The 20,746-nt window shown below is 47.7% G+C and overlaps 1 protein-coding gene across 1 annotated transcript in view; it reads right to left on the bottom strand.

Annotated features, from left to right (window-relative positions):
* The window catches only part of LOC107106595, a 450,486-nt gene that overhangs the window by 377,592 nt on the left and 52,148 nt on the right, over positions 1–20,746 (bottom strand). Inside the window, 2 exon segments of the mRNA XM_015406776.1 lie at positions 1,269–2,059; positions 17,963–19,340. Coding sequence (XP_015262262.1) covers positions 1,269–2,059; positions 17,963–19,340 — 2,169 coding nt within the window.

The following is a 20,746-nucleotide window of genomic DNA, read 5'->3' as shown; positions in this document are numbered from 1 at the left end:
TTCATACCCAGAACTAACTGCTTGTCTAACTCATTCCCCACACAGAACTAACTGAACTCCTCAACTGTCAAACCTGTAACTGTAACCTCTGACTGACATACAGACATATCCACTCATTCTCACTTCCAAAACCCCTCCCCCTCTCTGTCAACCACCAATCATACCACGCTTGCTTCTCTCAACCACTCTAGTCTACTTACCACCGCCATGCAACCAAACTTTAAAAGAGACACACACACACACACATAAAACAAGGAATCATTACAGGCACCTTTAAGACCAAGTTTTATTCAGCTACAAGCTCTCCCCCCTCTGCGCGGGCAGATCTGCACGTCCGCCCCCCCCAATAGCTAGCAATCCAAAAGAGTCCAGTGGAGCCTGAGCGGTGGCTGTAGCCTTCTGACACACTTCCGGTGATGTCATGGGGTGTGGCATATGAAAATAAGTTATGCTAATGAGCTCCTGCACCTCTTTTTCTACAAAATGGTCATGTCCCTGTTATTTCTGAACCAAGCTGTTGTTGTTTTTGCAACAACAGAATAACATGACTCACTTCCTGGGATTCATTGCTACAGTTCAGGGGTTCCCAACGTGGTGTCCACGGGCATTATGATCCCAGCCGGCACCTTTCCTGGGAAGTCACTACGTGTTTTCAGAAGGTGAGTAGACCAAGACGGGGCTTTCGCCCAGATCTTCTGACTGGCCACTGGAAATGCGATTGGCTCTGCGGATTTTTAAAGACGTTGCTTTGGCAGCAGCTCCACCACAGCACAAGGATGTTCACTCTGTGACTGAAGATAAGCTGCGGCAGCCATTTCGTAGCCGGCTCCACCTCCTGTAGCAGCCATTTTGTGGCTGCCCCTACCACACTGTTTCAGAATTCCAAAGGTGCCCTTGGGCTCAAAACGTTTGGGGACTAGGGTTGCCAGGTCTTAGCCAGCTGCCTGGGGTCTTCCGGTCACCATAGAGTTTTAAGCCAAATGCTAGAGCATCCCCCAAGCAATGTGCCTGGCACGGTGACGTCACTGCTAGGTAACATCATTGCACTGGGCATGTCGGGGGGCGGTGGGGCTCTTCGGGGGCAGGGCTCCCCCGCTGGCCAGCTGGCCGTCGGTGGATTGGGTCCCCAGAAAGCAGGGAAACCCCACCCCTGTCAGGGGGATGGCAACCCTATTGGGGACCCCTGGTGTAGTTCATCCCCGTGGATTGTTTCTTCAGGTTAAAGCAAAGGTAGTCATCTGGTTGAAGCGTTTCTTGCACTCTGTGTCCTCTCCTGTGTGGATTCTTTGATGTTTATTAAAGCTAGATTTAGCAAAGTAGCTTCTGTTACAGTAGGAGCATTTGTATGGCCTCTCCTCTGTGTGGATTCTTTGATGTGTATGAAGGCTTGCGCTCTGATCAAAGCTTTTCCCACACTCCAGACACTGGTACGGCTTTTCACTTGTGTGGATTCTTTGATGTTTATTCAAGCTTGACTTGGCAAAAAAGCATTTCCTGCAGTACGAGCATTTAAACGGCCTCTCTCCTGTGTGGATTCTTTGATGGGTACTAAGACTGGTGCTCTGATTAAAACTCTTTCCACACTCGAGGCACTGATATGGTTTTTCCCCAGTGTGGATTCTGTGGTGCCTCTTAAGATCAGACATGTTACTGAAGCTCTTTCCGCATTCCTGGCAATCAAACTGTTTCTTCCCTATGTGGATTCTTTGGTGTGTATTAAGGTTTGTGCGCTGATTGAAGCACTTTCCACACTCCAGGCATTTATATGGCTTCTCCTCTGCATGGATTCTTTGGTGTCTTTTCAGATGAGTTCTTCGAATGAAGCCCTTTCCACATTCTGGGCATTCAAACAGCCTCTCCCCTGTGTGTATTCTTTGATGCGTGCTAAGGTTTGTGCTCCGACTGAAGCCCTTTCCACACTCCAGGCATTTATACGGCTTCTCCTCTGTGTGGATGCTTTGATGCCTTTTCAGATGAGAGCCCCGACCAAAGCTCTTTCCACATTCCAGGCATTTAAACCGTTTCTCCCTTGTGTGGACTCTTTCATGCCTAATCAGATCTGTTCCCAGATACAAGCTATTTCCATACTCTGAGCACATAAATGCTTTCTCCCCCAAGAGCATTTTCCAGTTGTCCTTATGGCTCGATTCCCAAGCAAAGCTGTTTCCACACTCTGTTTTTTCCCCTTCGCAAGAGATGATGTGGAAATCAGCCTCCTGAGAAGCAAAGTACTTATTCCACATTCTGTGTAACTCTTCCTCATTCTTACTCTCCCATCCTGCAGGAATAAAGAGAGAAAAGAGATAAAAACCCAAGGTAGAAAAGGAGCCACAAATCAAGGAACAAACCCTATTATCTGATCTGGCAATTTTAAAAAATATCCTGTATATTTTCAATGCTCCCTCTAAGCTGTGGAGTCTTGTGAGCAACATTTCTACTTTGTGAGCTACTGGCATTAAAGTTGTGAGCGAGCGATGTGGCTACTGCTTAAATTAGTTTGCTCTGGAGCCATCCTTCCTGAGCTAAGACAAAAATGTGGGAGCCGGAGGCTACAAAACTGTGAGCTAGCTCACACTAACTCAGCTTAGAGGGAACACAGGCTGCAGTTGGCATTAATCAGCAGCCAATGAAGTCCTGAGTTCAGATCCTGAAAGTCTGGGTTCAGATCTGCTACCTGCCATGTACTTCACAGGGTAAGTCAGCTCCTCTTGGCTCAGCCTCCCTTGCAGGGTTGTTGGGTATAAATGTCTCGTTTATTTATGATACATACCACTTTTAAACAACCGAGCAGTATGCCAGACAACTGAGTGGGGTTTCTCCAAAGAGCCTAGTATGATGTACGTGATTCTCCTCTCCCCCACTCGATTATATCCTCACAGCGGAGGCCGGTTAAGGGAGCGTCATGTTTTCATGTATGACTAGTTGGGCAACTGCTCTGATCTGGCATGGCCGTTCTTACGTTCTTAAAGTTTATTTATTTATTTCAATTTATATCCTGCCCTTCCCGCGAACTGGTTCAGGGCAGCTTACAGCAATAAATTATACAATTATAAAATAACACAATCAGATACAATACAATAATACGTTAAAACCAATTTAAAATGGGCAGCGCAGTACATTCAATTCCAGTTTCTACAGCTGGGAGATAAATGGACCAATGCCGAGCCAAAATGATCTTATGCACTCACAGCAACTTTTTCAAAAACGACCGCAGGAAGTAGTGGCAGCTACAAGCATAGTCAACTTCAAGGGGGAATTGGATAAACATCTGGAGGAGAGGTTCATCAGTGGTTATTAGCAACAAGGTCTAGATGGAACATTGTATCTGGGGCGGGGATGCTCTGTATTATGGGTGCTTGGGGGCAACAGTGGGAGGGCTTCTGGAGTTCTGGCCCCGCTGGTGGACCTCCTGATGGCACCTGGGTTTTGGACACCAATTGACACAGAGTGTTGGACTGGATGAGCCATTGGCCTGATCCAACTTGGCTTCTCACAACGTTCTTATGTTTTTAAAAACCTTCATTTCCTAAAGGCTGAAAAGTAAATGGCAAATTCTGGACACAGAGGATGCCTTACCCAAAGAGGCCAGGTTCTTGTAATTCTCTTCCATAACTAGTCTGTGCAAGGCTTTTTGGCCCGGGTCCAAAAGCACCCATTCCCCTTCCGTGAAACGCACGGACACCTCCTCGAAGGTCACCAGCCCCTGAAAGAAAATAAAACATTTTCTCCTCACAGGTAACATAATGGCTCTGCCGCTCCTGAAGGGAACTGAAAAGGGGTGTTGAAGCGAGGCAGCTGGGGGCTTTGCTCACACGGCCCACCTTCATGAGTGCCATTCCATTCCTTCTTCTCATGGGTAACTTTGCTGGGAACACGATGAGAGCCAGTGTGGTGGCACAGTAGCTAGAGTGTGAGACTTAGCCTGGAGAGACCCAGGTTCAAATCTCTGCTCAGGACCTGAATCTCACTCAGTGACCTCGGTCTGGTTGCCCTCTCTTAGCCTGGCCTAACTCACAGGGCTGCTAGAACGATTAAAGGGAAGAGGGAGAACCCCGGATGCTGGCCCCTCGGCTCCTTGGAGGGAGGATGAGGCAATGCATTTTAATATAATATTTTCAGGACGGGAAAGGGAAGGTTGGCCAGAAGTCCTCTCTGCTTAGCTGGAGTAGAACCTTCCCCTCTATGATAGTAAAGTAAAGGTAAAGGTTCCCTTGCTCGAAAGCCAGTCGAGTCCGACTCTAGGGTTGCGGTGCTCATCTCCGTTTCAAAGCCAAAGATCCAGCGCTGTTCGAAGACGTTTCCGTTGTCATGTGGCCGGCATGACTAAACACCAAGGCGCACGGAACGCTGTTATCTTCCCACCGAAGTGGTACCTATTTATCTACTTGCAATTTCTTGATTTCGAACTGCTAGGTTGGCAGGAGCTGGAACCAAAGACGGGAGCTCACTCCATCATGCGGCACACTCGGGTCTCAAACTGCTGAACTGCTGACCTTCCACAGCCTGCAGTTCAGCGTCTTAACCACTTGAGCCACCGCAGCTCCTACTCTATGATAGTAAGAGTTATCTTAAAATTACCAGATTTCTGCTTCAGGCTATATTTAAGCCTCCCAGCCGCTCCTGTCTCTTGCGAGCCACCATGTCATAGTGCTTAAGAGTGTCCGACTAGGATTTGGGACAGCCAAGTTCAACTCCCCATGCTGCCACGGAAGCTTGCAGGACGACTGTGGGTCAGTCACACCCTCCCAGTCCAACTTACCTCACAGTGTTGCTGTGAGGATAAAATGGAGGAAAGGACAATGACATAAGTCGTTTTTGGGTCCCCCTTGTGGAGAGTATGAATGAACGAAACACATACTTCCACACCATGGGAAGCTTCAGCTGCCCATTTCCACACACTGAGCCTTTATTAAAGGGACAGGACTTTTTTTCTTCAGGTTCTTGGCAACCTGAGCCATCCCTCTCTCCTGTTCCCGGAGATTTTCTTTGAAGAGCAGGTCTCCTCATAGTTTTCCCCAGAGTTCTTCCTTTAACTCCTCTCCCATCCTACCGGAGAGGAAATTACTAGACAGCAGGTCCCAGAAGGATCCCTGAGGCCAGAGGTCATTTCGGGGGGGATCGCGGGGGATCGCAGTTCCCCCGGGTGAGGTACGGGGGCGGGGCACATGACGAACCCCCGCCCCCTGCTTCCGGCCGCCCCGCTTCCGGCCCTCATTCAGCCAGGAGGAGGCAGGAGAAGAGGGAGGGTAAGTTGCTTCCTCCCTGCCTCTCCCCACCCCTGCCTGCCTGGGGCCAGGGGGGGCCTTTGCGGGGCTTCCTTGCACTCCCGCCAGCCGGGACCGTTGGGGGCGGGGTGTGTGGCCTTATGACACACTTCCAGTGATGTCAGGGGGTGTGGCCTTATGACCCACTTCTGGTGATGTCAGGGGGTGTGGCATATGCTAATGAGTTATGCTAATGAGTTCCCCTAGCACTTTTTCTACGAAACGACCCCTGCCTGAGGCTACATTGGTCACCCTGGTGCCACAGAAAAAGTAAAACCTGGTCTCCTGGGAAGGCAGTTTTCAAGTATAACTCTGTGCACTAACAGAGTGCCAACACGACAGCTGCCTGGCAAGGTTGTGATTTTTCTTCTACATTGATAACCTTTGCATGACTTTGGGCCTGGTATTCTCTCTCAGCCTGGCCTACCTCACAGGGTGGTTGTGTTTTTCTATCACGTGAGTGTTGCTGGTTTTAATTTTCATACTCCCACCTCGAGGCGGGCAATGAATGAAACAAACAAACAAATGTGAGGAATGAGGGTTGGTTTGTAAAGAAGAAAAAAAGGGGACATGAAGACATGTGAGAAGAAGAAGATGAACATGAGGAGAAGGAGTGGAGGAGGAGGAGGAAGGAGTGGAGGAGGAGGAAGAAGAAGAGGAGGAGGAAGAGATATATATCCCACCCTTTACTTGGAGTCTCAGAGCGGTTTACAATCTCCTCCCCTTCCTCTCCCCACAACAGACACCCTGTGAGGTAGGTGGGGCTGAGAGAGCTCTGACTGGGAACTGCTCTTGAGAGAACAGCTTTGAGAGAACTGTGACTGACCCAAGGTCACCCAGCTGGCTGCATGTGGAGGAGTGGGGAATCAAACCCGGTTCCCAGATTAACCACTACACCAAACTGGGAAATCCATTCCATTCCATTCCAATTGGTCCCACTTCTCCCCTACCATGTTCTTAGACTTCCTTCACCCCTCCTACCTGCCAGCTCACCTCTCCGCTCCCACACTTTCCAGTTTTGGACTGTCCCCCCCACACCTCAAGTTTTAAAAAAGTTTAAAACATCAAAACTGGATTTTTATGCTAACCTGTGATTGCAGTAGTGCCTGAACTGTAGCCAGAACTTGACCCATTTTGTGATTTTTTGATCTTCCAGGGGAGCCAGCCCAGGGCTATTAGACTTCAGGATAAAACTTTGTAATCCACCACCCCAATAAACAAAAGAAACAAGAACCCTTTTCTTTTGGCAACAGTGGAAGCCAGCAAGAGAAGAAAGCTCCAGAACACAAAATATTTATGTATATTACATACAAGTAAAACAAAATAAATTAGTGGAGGGAAATAAAATGGTGGAGAACAGTCAGGCTCTTACCTGATCTGGCACTGCAGGGGTCATTTGCATCTCTTCTCCAAAAAGAGTTGACCTTCTACATATTCCTGGTGTCATTCCACCACCTGTTAAGAGACACGAAAGTTGGGGGAGGGTTTTTCCCCCTCCCTCCATTTATACACACTTTTTAATGAACACTTTGTATTTCAGTTTGCCCTCCACAGAACAAAACAGGTAGCAAATCTGTGGGAGATCAGAGAAGCAGCTTCTTCACACATAATCAGCCTATGGAACTCACTGCCACAAGATGTAGTGACGGTCCCCCGGCACAGGCTTACTCTACACATCCGGAAGAACAAGGGGGGAAGAGTGCTGATGTAGCACTCAGCACTTTAGACTGAAGGGGAGAGATTATATTTTTCACAGTTCCCTTACGTTAATAATTCCCTTTAAGCAGATACCTACCCCAAACATGCAAAGAACTGGGCTCGAACTCTTCTCCCTGATTTATTTGCAGAGTGGTATTTTGTTTTTGAATACTGGACAGTATTAAAAACACACAAACACACACACACCCCACACAGAGCTGCAAAGTGGTGCAGTCCATTTTGCCATATCAGGGTTCTGTACAGATGAAGAAGAAGAAGAAGAGATTGGATTTATACCCCGCCCTTCACTACCCAAAGGTGTCTCAGAGCGGCTTACAATCTCCCTTCCCTTCCCCTCCCCACAACAGACACCCTGTGAGGTGGGTGGGGCTGAGAGAGCTCTGACAGAAACTGCTCTTTTCCAAGGACAGCTGTGCCAGAGCTTGTGACTGACCCAAGGTCACATCAGCAGGTGCAAGTGGAGGAGTGGGGAATCAAACCCGGTTCTCCCAGATTAGAGTCCGCACACTTAACCACTGCACCAAACTGGCCCACCTTTATGCATAGAAGAAGGTGCTGGAAGTCAACATTTTTCTCAACCGTGGGACAGACTGGAAACAAACACCTTTCCCATACTAGCTCAGGGATATCTATAAAAGTCATGCCCCATTTTCAGGATGCTCATCATGAGAGGCAGACCCCTCAGGAAAGAAGTTTATGGCTTAGGGATGCCAGGCTTCAGGTGGGGCCTGGGGATCCCCTGGAATTACAGCTCATCTCCAGACGTCAGAAATTAAGTCCCCTGGAGAAAATGGATGCCTTGGAGGGCGGACTCTATGGCATTGTATTCCGCTGAGGTCCCTGCCCTCCCCAGGCTCCATCCCCAAATCTCCAGGAGTTTCCCAGCCTGGAGGTGGCAACCCTACCCACCGTATCCCCCACGGGTGGTTCTGTGGCTTTGCATGCAGGAGGTTCCCATTAAATCTCTGGCATCTCCAGTGAAAGGTCTGTGGTGATGGGAAAGACCGCTCTGTGCCCGAGACCCTAACAGACTCTTTATACCCAGAATTATAACCTCTGCTAGTTTGAATCTCTGCTAGTCTGAGGAGACAACGGAACTCTACGGACCCAAATCCGAACTAGGCCCTGTTGAGGCCTACCCAGTATGGTGGCAACTTGGTCCCCTTCCAGGAGCAGACTCTCTCTGTGGTGGGATGGAACCTTCTCTTCCTCTTCTGATGTCTCTGCTGCCTGAAAGAGAAGCAAGAATCCCACAGGGGGAGAAGGATTTGAAAAAGAGCAAGACAGGGAAAGGCCTACAGAGCTGAGGACATTTGGAAAGCCACCAGAACTATTGGTTGTGTTTTAACCATGGGTTTGATGGTTCTCTGTACGACAGCAGTGATCCCCAACAGGGTGCCCCCACAGACATCACAGCACCCGTCAATATATTTCTTGGCCCCCACTTTCTTCTTCCCCCAAACTTCTCTTTCAAACAGCCAAGAGTCAAATCCTGGCTTTCCTTGACCTCCTTGAAGTAGGTGGGGGTTCTAGGAGTTGCCCATTTGGAAACAGCTTATCCCACCATAGCAGGACACCTGGTTTGAAATCTTCTAAGTTTCAGTGTGTCCCCTTCCCGCACCCTCTAGGCCCCCAGGGCAGCCATTCGATTGTGGTGCTCACTGGTAGCGGTGGAAAGTTCTGACTCACAAAATCTTTCACCCTGGAAAATTTTATTGGCCTCTAAGGGACGACTGGCCTAGAGTTTTGTCCAAACAAAATCGGGTGGTGTGTTTCCCCCCAAAATGTCCTCGCTCACTTTGACAGCACTGTTGAAGAAGAGGAGGAGACTGGATTTATACCCTGCCCTTCACTAGGAGTCTCAGAGCGGCTTACAATCTCCTTTCCCTTCCTCTCCCTACAGTTTGGTGTAGTGGTTAAGTGTGCGGAGTCTTAATCTGGGAGAACCAGGTTTGATTCCCCACTCCTCCACTTGCACCTGGCTGGATGACCTTGGGCAAGCTAAAGTTCTGACAAGAGCTGTTCTAGAAAAAAGAGCAGTTTCTGTCAAGAGCTCTCTCAGCCACACCTACCTCACAGGGTGTCTGTGGTGGGGAGGGGAAGGGAAAGGAGTTTGTAAGCCGCTCTGAGACTCCTTTGGGTAGTGAAGGGTGGGGTATAAATCCAATCTCTTCTTCTTCTTCAACAGACACCCTGTGAGGTAGGTGGGGCTGAGAGAACGCTGAGAGAACTGCTCTTGAGAGAACAGCTCTGAGAGAACTTGTGACTGACCCCAGGTCACCCAACTGGCTTTACGTGGAAGAATAGGGAATCAAACCCAGTTCTCCAGATTAGAGTCCGCCGCTCTTGACCAAGACACCAAGGATGGGATGGCCTCACCTGCTGTTCCTGCCACTGGGCCTCACGATGACTCAAGAGGAAGCCTTCCGCCAGGGCCACCGCCTGCGAACTGGTCTCCGGTCCACATTCTCGGACCCACTGCACCACGTCCATGGGAAGGACAGCCAGGAACTGCTCCAGGATCACCAGGTCCAGGATCTCGTTTTTACTACGCTGCTCGGGCCTCAGCCACTGACAACAAAGTTGGTGGAGTTGGCTACAAACCTCTCGGGGGCCCTCGGCCTCTCGGTAGCAAAAGTGCCTGAACTGCAGGCGTGGTGCATCAGAGCCAAAGGTCTTCTCTCCCAGGGCACTCTGTGGCGTTTTCTCCCAGAATCGTCCACTGCTCCCAGCCTCGACAGCGTGAAAGCCTTCTCCTGTGTCAAGGCCAGCTGGGTCTCGCATCTCCATCTTCGGCCTGTCCTGAGAGGCCATTCCCAGCGGGGCTAAACGGTGGCTTTGTTCTTTGGCCTGTTTCCTTCTAAAGCCAAAACTGTGGGAACCCTCGGTCTTCCACAACCAGCGTTCAGTGAGCAATTATTATGTTCTCACCACAATGAGGTATGTTTGATTCGCAGCTTCACGACAGGGTCCTCTCCCTGCAGAAAGACAAGCAAATGCTACATATGGAAGACAAATTTGGGGCCAGAGAGGGATTTTCCTTTCACTTCTTCCTTTACTTACTTCATTCATACCCGCCCTTTTCTTCCCAATGGGGACCCAGAGCAGCTGACAGCATTTTCCCCTCCCCGTTTTATCCTCACAACAATCCGTGAAGTAGGTTAGACTGATAGTGTGTGATCTTTTCTACTGCTAACGAAACTGAAGGTTAGGCAAAACTGGGTGTCAAAGGCCTCTCAGAGAGCTTCACAGAAGAGCGAGGATCTGAACTCAGCTCTCCTTGGTCCAATCATCCCATCGCGCTAGAAAGACGACTCCCGGATAATGTGCCCATGAAAGACTCTGAACCCTAAAAGTGTTACACAAAACACTTACTGTAGGTCACAGTAAATCAATATTGTATATTGAAATAGAACAAAGTTTGGATCTAGTGGCTTTAAGACCAACAAAAAAACAACCAAAATGTGATTGTAAGATGTGTTTTGCTTTGCTTTGTTTTTGGCCACCAATCAAGCTGACGTCTGGCGACCCCTAGTGGGGCTTGGAGGCAAGGGATGTTCAGAGGGGTTTGCCATTGCCTGCCTCTGCATCGCAAGTTCGACCCTGGTATTCTTTAGGTCTCCTATCCAGGGGTCATTTCGTAGAAAAAGAGGTGCAGGAGCTCATTAGCATAACTCATTAGCATACGCTAGTATAACACCTGGCTATAATCACTTAGCATGACAGCTGGGACTGTCAACTAGATCAAACTGATCTAGTAACTGCTTGCTACCTTTATTACGTAGACATATATCTCAATAGGGGGATGTGCAAATCTGTCCTTGCAGAGAAGGGAGAGCTTGTACCTGAATAAAACTTGGTCTTAAAGGTGCCACTGGACTGTTTTGGACCAGGGTGCCAGCGGGAGCTCTGCAACTTACCTGGCTGCTTCTTGCTCTGACTGAGAGCTGCTGGGAGCGGGGGGTGGGGCTTGTTGCGTGTGCCCACCCCCTGGGCTCTTTACCGCCGGAGCTCCGCTCCTGTGCGCTCCTGCAGGAAATGACCCCTGCTCCTATCCAAATACTAGCTATGGCCGACCCTGCTTAGCTTCCAAGATCTGACGAGACTGGACTTGCCTGGGCTATCCAGGTCAGGGTTGTTTTATTTTTTAAGTGACAACTTGGTTACATTCTGATATACAATACTGATTATCATTATCCCTTCCTCTACGGCAGAGTGAGAACAGGCAACAGGGTTCCCTAGATCCTAGTCTGATGCTACACCATGCTCCCTTGTTATTTAATTAATAAAAAGCATGGTGTTTTCCAGGAAGCCAATTTAATTGGGTCCACACCCTCCCTTCATTCAAATACACTTAATGATTAGGTACTAATGAGTTGCATTAATACTGGCCAGTGGCCATTAATAACAATTATTTACCTAGGGCAACATGTAAAACCCAGCTTTATTAATACTAAAAAAGTCACCATTTCCCTCTGCTCCCAGTCACTAACCGCACTTTCCCATGCGCTGCATAATGCACTTTCAATGCACTGTAGCGATCATTTGCAAGCGGATTTTGCCAGTTCACACGGTAAAATCCAGTTGCAAAATGCATTGCAAGAGTGCATTATTTAGCATGTGTGAAAGTGCTCAAAATTTGCAAACCACTGAAGCTTCTATTTCCAGTTCGGAGGATACCCCTGCCCCACACCCCAGTCCTTTTTTCCAGAAAGCATCCAGTTCCTTCCACCCAACCCCATTTTATCCTTTCAGCCCTACTTAGGATTCTACACAGGATGCTTTCAAAAAGCCTTACGATCGTTAGCCTAAAACATTTCACTCCCCTACCTTTTTTTGGTTTCCCTTTTTATTTTACACCCAGCACGACGGAGAACTGGAGAGCCCGCACAATATTCTGTGTTATTTTGGGTAACCTCCCTCAAAGGTCTGGTACACAGCTTCCGTTTGGGCAGTTCACTTTGGAGCTGATCCGGCTACCGGTGAGCATTTTTGTTAGAAATGGAAAACACAGCGATGTTCCTACTGCCCCACACCACTACCGGAGTACCCACATCTTGGTGCTGGCGAAGTTGGCGAACTACACCCCCCAACCACCACACCCCCTCCCAATTTGGCTTGCACGCATCCCGTGAGCTGTGGTCCCCAAAATCATCTTCACGCAAAAATCGCACCCACCGTCTCTCCGGGAAGGCGCCGCGAACGCCTGGAAGCGATCAGCGCTCCGTAACAAGCGGTCGAGCACAAAGCGGCTCCAGCAAACCACAGTCGCCTCCTTGCTGCAGATTCAGACTCTATCCCGTTAACCCTTCCGTTGCGTTGGACGATCGCGAACATAGAAAGAAATCGGCGCCTGTCTAGTCTAGCGCCTTATTTCCAAGGCTGGATAGCCAGAGGCTCCTGGGAAGTCCAAAATGGTACAAGGAGTAGGGACGCCAGCCTCCAGGTGGGGCCTGGGGATCCCCTGGAACTACAGCTCATCTCCAGGCTACAGAGATCAATTCCCCTGCAGAAAATGGATGCTTTGGGGGGGAGGGTGGACTCTGGGGCATTGTACCCCGCAGTCCGTGTCTTCTCCAGGCCCCAGTCCCAAATCCCCAGGACTTTTCCAAACTGGCTCTGGCAACCCTATGCCCCCCCCCAACCAGCCCCGTAGCTAAGGACTTTTTAGGGAAGGGGCCTGGGGGGCCCACCTGCTAATCCAATCAAAGGCTCTAGGGCAAGAGCTGCAGCGGACACAGCTTCCCTCCCTCTCCCCCCCTCCCCTCCCACAAGGGCAGGCCTTCCCTGCCACCACCCCCTGTCCCTGTGGAGCATCTGGGTCCAGCTCCCTCCCTCCCCAAGGAGCCCCAGTGCCTCTTCCCATGGCACAGCACCAGGGGCAGCCTCTGAAATCACCGCCCTTGTCCTCCCTGCCAACAGGCTGACCGGCAATCAGGGGGAGTTGGGGTAGGGGAGCCAAGGCTCAGGAAGGGGGCCCATAAAAACTGCTAGGGGGGCGGGCCCCGCGTTAGCTACGGGCCTGCCGCCAACCCCCACCGGTGGCCAGGGGGGACCTGGCAACCCTAAGAGGCAACTGCTATTAATTTTACCCAGACACATGATAAAGAAGCTTGTTCCACTGAGGGACCACTCTAATTGCCAGGAAGTTCTTCCTAACGTTTAGCCGAAAACTCTTCTGATTTAATTTCAACCCCGTTGGCTCTCTAAGTGAGGCAGAACCAGAGCAGAGTATAGCGATGCCATCGCTTCACACGATCTGGACTCTATACTTCTGTTGATACAGCCCAAAATTCTGCTGAACAGAAGCACTCGGTGAATGGTGGCACCAACTTCAGACTTGCCCTGGCTTCTCTTGGGTAAATCTGTCCAAACTGGGCATCCAAATGATAAAGGAATTGAATTAATATGAGCACACGTATGCCTATTTATGCCCTGATGTGGCCCAGGCTACCCCGATCGCATCAGATCTCAAGCAGGGTTGGCTCTGGTTAGTATTCAGATGGGAGATCACCAGGGAAGTCCAGGGTTGCTATGTAGAAGCAAGCAGGCCATGGCAAACCACCTCTGAACATCTCTTGCCCTGAAAATCCTACAGGGTCACCACATAATTGGCTGCAACTTGACGGCACTTTCCACCACCAGGCCTGTTTACACAGCAGATCTGAGCAAGATCAAATGAAAAGTAATATTTCTTTTATTTACTATATTTATAGTCCAGTTTTCTCACTGAAACTCATAGCAGATAACATAATGTAACTCCATACAGTCAACATGACGTCTAATAAGTAATGTACTAGCTATACTTCTGTTGATACAGCCCAAAATTCTGTTGAACAGAAGCACTCGGTGAATGGTGGCACCAACTTCAGACTTGCCCTGGCTTCTCTTGGGTAAATCTGTCCAAACTGGCCATCCAAATGATAAAGGAATTGAATTAATATGAGCACACGTATGCCTATTTATGCCCTGATGTGGCCCAGGCTACCCCAATCGCATCAGATCTCAAGCAGGGTCGGCCCTGGTTAGTATTCAGATGGGAGATCACCAGGGAAGTCCAGGGTTGCTATGTAGAAGCAAGCAGGCCATGGCAAACCACCTCTGAACATCTCTTGCCCTGAAAATCCTACAGGGTCACCACATAATTGGCTGCAACTTGACGGCACTTTCCACCACCAGGCCTGTTTACACAGCAGATCTGAGCAAGATCAAATGAAAAGTAATATTTCTTTTATTTACTATATTTATAGTCCAGTTTTCTCACTGAAACTCTTGGCAGATAACATAATGTAACTCTATACACTACAGTCAACATGACGTCTAATAAGCAATGTACTAGGACTAGAAGAAGAAGAGGAGGAGATTGGATTTATACCCTGCCCTTCACTACCCAAAGGTGTCTCAGAGCAGCTTACAAACTCCTTTCCCTTCCCCTCCCCACAACAGGCACCCTGTGAGGTAGGTGGGGCTGAGAGAGCTCTTGACAGAAACTGCTCTTTTTTCAAGAACAGCACATCAGAACTACGGCTTGCCCAAGGTCATCCAGCCAGGTGCAAGTGGAGGAGTGGTGAATCAAACCCGGTTCTCTCATATTAGAGTCCGCGCACTTAACCACCACACCAAACTGGTTCAGATTTCAGAAATCTGAACAAGCGGAGAACATTCGACACGATACAGCATGCAGATATGATACAGAAAAATGGTGTTACACCAGTAGAAAATAATATAGTGACAACAGGATTATACATGCAGCAAACAGAAAATTAAGCGCATTTCTGAACCATTCTGTTATATTATCCCATTACCTTTATAGGAATGTCCCCTGAATAACTGTTTTACATAAATTGCAGAATGGCAGAAGCGTGGGAGTCTAACTGACCTCTTCAGGCAGGCCATTCCACAAGGCAGAGGCCCACTACAGAGAACTCCTGTGTACAGGCCATTATTGATCTTGACCCTCCAAAGGAAGTTTAGAACTCTAGTAAAGGGCCAAAAGTTAAAATCAACTTTATTTCAATGTGTTTATGCTTATTTCAAAAACATATAAAAACCTTGTAGGGGCCCAAATAAAGCCTCATAATATAATCAAAGTCACAAATGCAGAAAAAGAGCCATATATGACCTGATGCGTTTTGGCCCACAAAAGCCTTCTTCGGAGGTCAAATAGTACAGAACGCAACATAAAACGTTGTTGATCTTGCCCATTTGCAAGGCGGCTCCTGCAGAATGCCTGCATAAATGAGCAAAATTGTTGTAGTGAAGCATAGGAAAAGAGGACAGCCTTTAGATATGAGGGTCCAAAACCACGCAGGGCTTTGTATGTGACAGTATCTTGAACTGAACCTGGTAGCTCATGGGCCACCAGTGAAGTGATGACAAAATTTAATATGAATGTTCCACCTAGCTCCTGATAATAATTAGGCTGCAACATTCTGAACAAACTGGAGTCTCCAGGTTGATTTCAAGAGCAGTCCATTACAGGTCTAGTCTTGATGTTCCCACAACATGGATCCAGGTGGCCATATCGGTTGTGTCAAGGCAGGGTGCCATCTTCCAGACTTGATGAAGTTGAAGGAAAGTGGTTTTTTTGCACCTACGTTAAGTGGCTTCTCCAGTGGTAGTGGAAGATCCAGTGTAACTGTGAAGAAATGCATTTTTTTCTGGGAGGTTTGAACTGAGCAAAACCTCCGCTTGGCGTTTTTTTTTTCTCCAGGCAGAGAACAGGCAGCAGTGGGAGGAAATCAATTAAATGGCTTTCCAGACATACCTCAGCCCACCTTCATATAAATGGTAATAGATCTAGCTAGAGAGATAATGGGTGGGGGTCAAGCTCTCCCCCTTCCCCAAGCAGGGAACAGAGATTTGGAGGAATAGAATACTAGAGTCTTCAGGAAAGAGATTCCTGGAGATCTCCAGGAAAAGCCTCTTTGACCTGGTGCGACAGGGTCAGTGGGAGGTGAAACAGATATGATAAAATCTCCATACAGCAGGAAGGACACCCTGCTTTGGGTGCTGAATGCATGAGAGTACACAGACCTTTGACAACATACAGTACACAGACCTTTCCTCTGGGAAGGCAGCCACTGAACATGTGCTCACCTGAAGAGATCTTCAAGGTAATGGAACTCTGTAGAGAGCTAGAATTCCTTAGCTAAACAGCCTGTCCTATATTTTAACATCTGATAGGGCAAGTGTAGAGAGAGAGGGATAGAGGATTTGCGTTTTACCCATCTCTTTTGGATCCCTTGCTCAATCTGGTGCTATGCTAAAAGTATGCATGTGAACATTTTCTCTTTAATACTTTATAACCTTTGATGATGGCAGTGGTTCTCTGTACCACACAGACCTCCACTGACTTAGACACACAATTTAAATCGAGTACCAGGGGAAGGAAGGCAGTTGGCAAGCGGCTGTTCCTTCAGCGGTGCACCAGACAGTAAACTGTCCCCGTGGTGCCCAGGGGCTGAGCAGCGGGAGACAGAGGCAAGGCCTCAGAACTTGGAAGGGAAGCTGAGAGTCCTGACCCTCCCAGTGGGCAGTTCCTACAAAGATGAGGTGGTAGTAGCAGTTACTGGACAGAAAGAGAGAAAAGCCTCTCCAGGTGTTGGGAAAACCCTAGCAGGCAGGTTGGAATTGGGCCTGCAGGTCAGAGCAGGCCCATTCCGCCACAATAACACCCAAATTCTCTGCCACTGTTCTTTACACATCCCTATGTTGTTACCATAAGGAAAAGCCCCCCCCCCTGGAGTTACAAGCACTCAGGAATGGTTCATAGGGCTCTCATCTATAGTTTGGCTTTATTGCTGCCATCGAAAAAACAACTAAGTTCTGAGGTAGCTCTTGGGTAAGAAGAAATGAATATGAACCCCCCTTGCGGTGGTCAGGAGTCTTTTATCCCTGCTATTCTTTCACTGTCCTAACTGTAAATCTCCTGCCTTTCCTGTGCTCCAGGTTAAGGGTCACTTCTTCAAGCTTCTGTAGCTGAAATGTGACTACAGTTATCCCTTTTTTCTTTCTTAGGTCCCTGCCACACGCGCCATTGCTCCTCGGCACGATCAGATGCCGGGGAGGAAGAGACGAGTGGGAGGGGGAGGCTGCCGAACTGCGCATGTGTGAGCATGCGCAGTTCAGCCGGGGATGCACCGGCGGCAAGATGCGCCGGCGATCCCACGGCCAGCCGTGATGCGAACCTACCGGATGAACCACCTAGGTAGGTGGTTCATATTTGGTGCGGGGCTGTCAGGGGAAGGGCTGGATCGGGAACGGGCCCGCAACACTTCCCAGATGTTGCAGTAGGATCACGCCCGTTTGCTGCGCCCCTGATCCGGCCCACTCCCGGCCCAAAACCCCTTGTGTGGACAGGGCCTTAGACTAGGTTATCAGCGTATCTAAAGAGCTGGATAGCTCCTCTGCTCAAGATGAGTAATTCCCTCCCTGTATTCCTTTCAATTCCTGTTGGGGAGGAGGCACTTAGTAACCTCTGAGCATGGGTATCATAACTTTGATGGCCATCTGGGGTGCAGGTCATTTCTTCACACGGAAAAACACCAGGTTTCAGTGAAGGCAAGGAAATGAAGGGATGGAGAGAGGAAGATATCAGGCAGGGTAACTGCCTTCTATATGACAAGAGCAGAAATTCCAGAGAGAGAAGAAAGGAAGGCAACAATAACATCAGGAGAGAAAGGTCAGGTGAGCATCACCCTGCTGGTGGTGGTGGTGGGAATCCCCCAAAGGCTGAGGAAAAGGAAGGAGTGTGGATGGATTGAACTAAGGGACATGGGCAAAGACATGGGCCTTGTAAAGGACAGCAACCAAAAAAAGTGACGGTCACAAACAAGCAAGGTCAGCCACCTTCAGTGGTTTCCTATGTGATAACTGGACAACTATTCCTCTGCGTGAATCTTGTAGTGCAGGCTAACGTTTCTTCAACAAAACTTCTCTTCCCCCTGGGGGAATGCACTGGTGTGCAGAAAGGCTACGACTGTGAGAGAAGTTTTTTCCACACACTAAGCACTTATATGGCTTCTCCCCTGTGTGAATCCTTTCATGTTTAACTAGGTCACCATTCTGAGAGAAGCTCTTCCCACATTCCTTGCATCTATATGGTTTCTCGCCCGTGTGAGTCCTATGATGTGCAGTCAGACAGCTATTGTTAGAGAAGCTCTTTCCACACTCCAAGCATTTATATGGCTTTTCCCCTGTGTGAATCCTTTGATGTTTAATTAGGTCACCATTGTGAGAGAAGTTCTTCCCACATTCCAAGCAACTATATGGCTTCTCTCCTGTGTGAATCCTTTGATGTTTAATTAGGTCACCATTCTGCGAGAAACTCTTTCCACATTCCAAGCATCTATGTGGTTTTTCACCTGTGTGAATCCTGTGATGTGCAGTTAGACAGCTATTATTATGGAAGCTCTTTCCGCACTCCAGGCATTTATATGGCTTTTCCCCTGTGTGAGTCCTATGATGTACTGTTAGTAGGTGATTCCGAGAAAAGCTCTTCCCACACTCCAAGCATTTATATGGCTTCTCCCCTGTGTGAATCCTTTGATGCTGAGTAAGGCAGACATTCCAAGAGAAGCTCTTCCCACACTCCAGACATTTATAAGGCTTCTCCCCTGTGTGAATCTTTTGATGTACAGTGAGGCAGTAATTCCAAGAGAAGCTTTTTCCACACTCCAAGCATTGATATGGCTTCTCCCCTGAGTGAATCTTCTGATGTTGAGTGAGGCAGTCATTCCGAGAGAAGCTTTTTCCACACTCCAAGCATTTATATGGCTTCTTCCCTGTATGACTCCTCTCATGTTTAGTGAGGCTTGTTTTGAGAGTAAAACTCTTGTTACAATTTGAGCATTTATAAGGCTTGTCTCCTGTGTGAATTCTTTGATGTGAAGTAAGACCAGTACTCTGACTGAAGCTCTTCCCACATTCCAAGCATTTATATGGCTTTTGTCCTGTATGGATCCTCATATGTATAGTAAGGCTTGATTTAACAGAAAATGCCTTGTTGCAATCAGAGCATTTAAATGGCTTCTCCCCTGTATGAATCCTCATATGTGTAATAAGACTTGATTTAATAGGAAACCTCTTGTTGCAATCAGAGCATTTAAATGGCTTCTCCCCTGTATGAGCTGCTTGATGTAAAGTGAGATTGTCACTCCGACTGAAGCTCTTTCCACACTCCAAACACTTATATGGTTTCTCCCCAGTGTGAATCCTCTGATGTACTGTTAGTTGGCCCTTCTGAGAAAAGCTCTTTTCACACTGCTGGCATTTATATGGCTTCTCTCCTGTGTGAATGCTTTGATGCAAATGAAGATTGCGACTCCAACTGAAGCTCTTCCCACATTCCAAACACTGACACGGCTTCTCACCTGTGTGAAACATGAGAAATTATTACTATTTTCATTTATAGGATTCAAGCCAGATTATAAGTATGATAAAAATCAATTATTAAGTGGTTTATAAAATATAACAGGAGCTGCAAGTGGCTCAAGTGGTTAAGACGCTGAACTGCAGGCTGTGGAAGGTCGGCAGTTCAGCAGTTCGAGACCCGAGTGTGCCGCATGACGGAGTGAGCTCCCGTCTCTAGTTCCAGCTCCTGCCAACCTAGCAGTTCGAAAGCAAGAAATTGCAAGTAGATAAATAGGGACCACTTCGGTGGGAAGGTAACAGTGTTCCATGCGCCTTGGTGTTTAGTCATGCCGGCCACATGACCACGGAAACGTCTTCGGACAGCGCTGGCTCTTCAGCTTTAAAACGGAGATGAGCACCACAACCCTAGAGTCGGATTCGACTGGCTTTCAAGCAAGGGAACCTGTACCTTTACTTAAGATATAACAATATTTGAATCTAACAGCAAAGCAATTCAATGCAGTTGGGCTGGGACTGTAGAAAGGGGTGAAAAAAATTACAAACCAACAAATCTGTATAAAGCAACAAGCACATCAGTGTAGGAAAAACTTTATCCCTAATAAAAGCCACCTCCTGAGCTGATCCATTACACCCTAATAAAAGATATTAAAACTTACATTTGTGATGGATCCGAAAAGCATGTTATTAAATATTTTACCAAACAATATTACAAGAACATACAGTGAATAATTTAAAGTATATGGTGATGGCGTCAAGAGTAACATTTGCAGCAAAATGAAAGGCAGAAAGATGCCCAGGTCTGAACAAATGGAAGAATAAACTACATGAATATACAACAATGGCAAAATTACCACTTTATAGAAACAATAAATCAGTTTCAGAATTTCAAGAAAAACAAAGTATTTTTTTATTGTATAGCTGAGAATCAAAAAAAAATTCAAGTCAAAATTGAAAAAAGGGAAGAGCTTCTATGTTCACTATGCTTGTTATATTATATCTGTTATATCAACACATTAGACATGAAAAAGCTGTGATAAAAGATATTTGAATAGAGGTGAAAAATCAACAGTATATATAAATAAGCTCTAATAAGTGTGTGTATATATATTAAGGGTCCTTAATCCTCCTTGACTGACCATTCTGGCTTAGTGTATGCCAGCTCTTGAGACTGGGTCCCATTACAGCCATGCTTGAATAAGAATCATTCGAAACGCGGCAACAGGCATCCGGATTACATGTCGGCTTTTTATGGCTCAGAAAATTTGATGAATTGCACTCCAATTTGGACTTTGATATTGCTTCCATGCTGGCAATAGACACATGGAAAGACTGTGACTTGTTTCTATTATGATTTATTATTGCACTTTGGCCTATTGATTTATATCATA

The sequence above is a fragment of the Gekko japonicus genome, unplaced genomic scaffold (genome assembly GCF_001447785.1).
Source record: "Gekko japonicus isolate JY-2015 unplaced genomic scaffold, Gekko_japonicus_V1.1 scaffold542, whole genome shotgun sequence".
Classification (NCBI taxonomy): Eukaryota; Metazoa; Chordata; class Lepidosauria; order Squamata; family Gekkonidae; genus Gekko; species Gekko japonicus.
The sequence above is the reverse complement of the archived record's forward strand: the minus strand, read 5'-3'. Positions and strand labels throughout refer to the sequence as shown.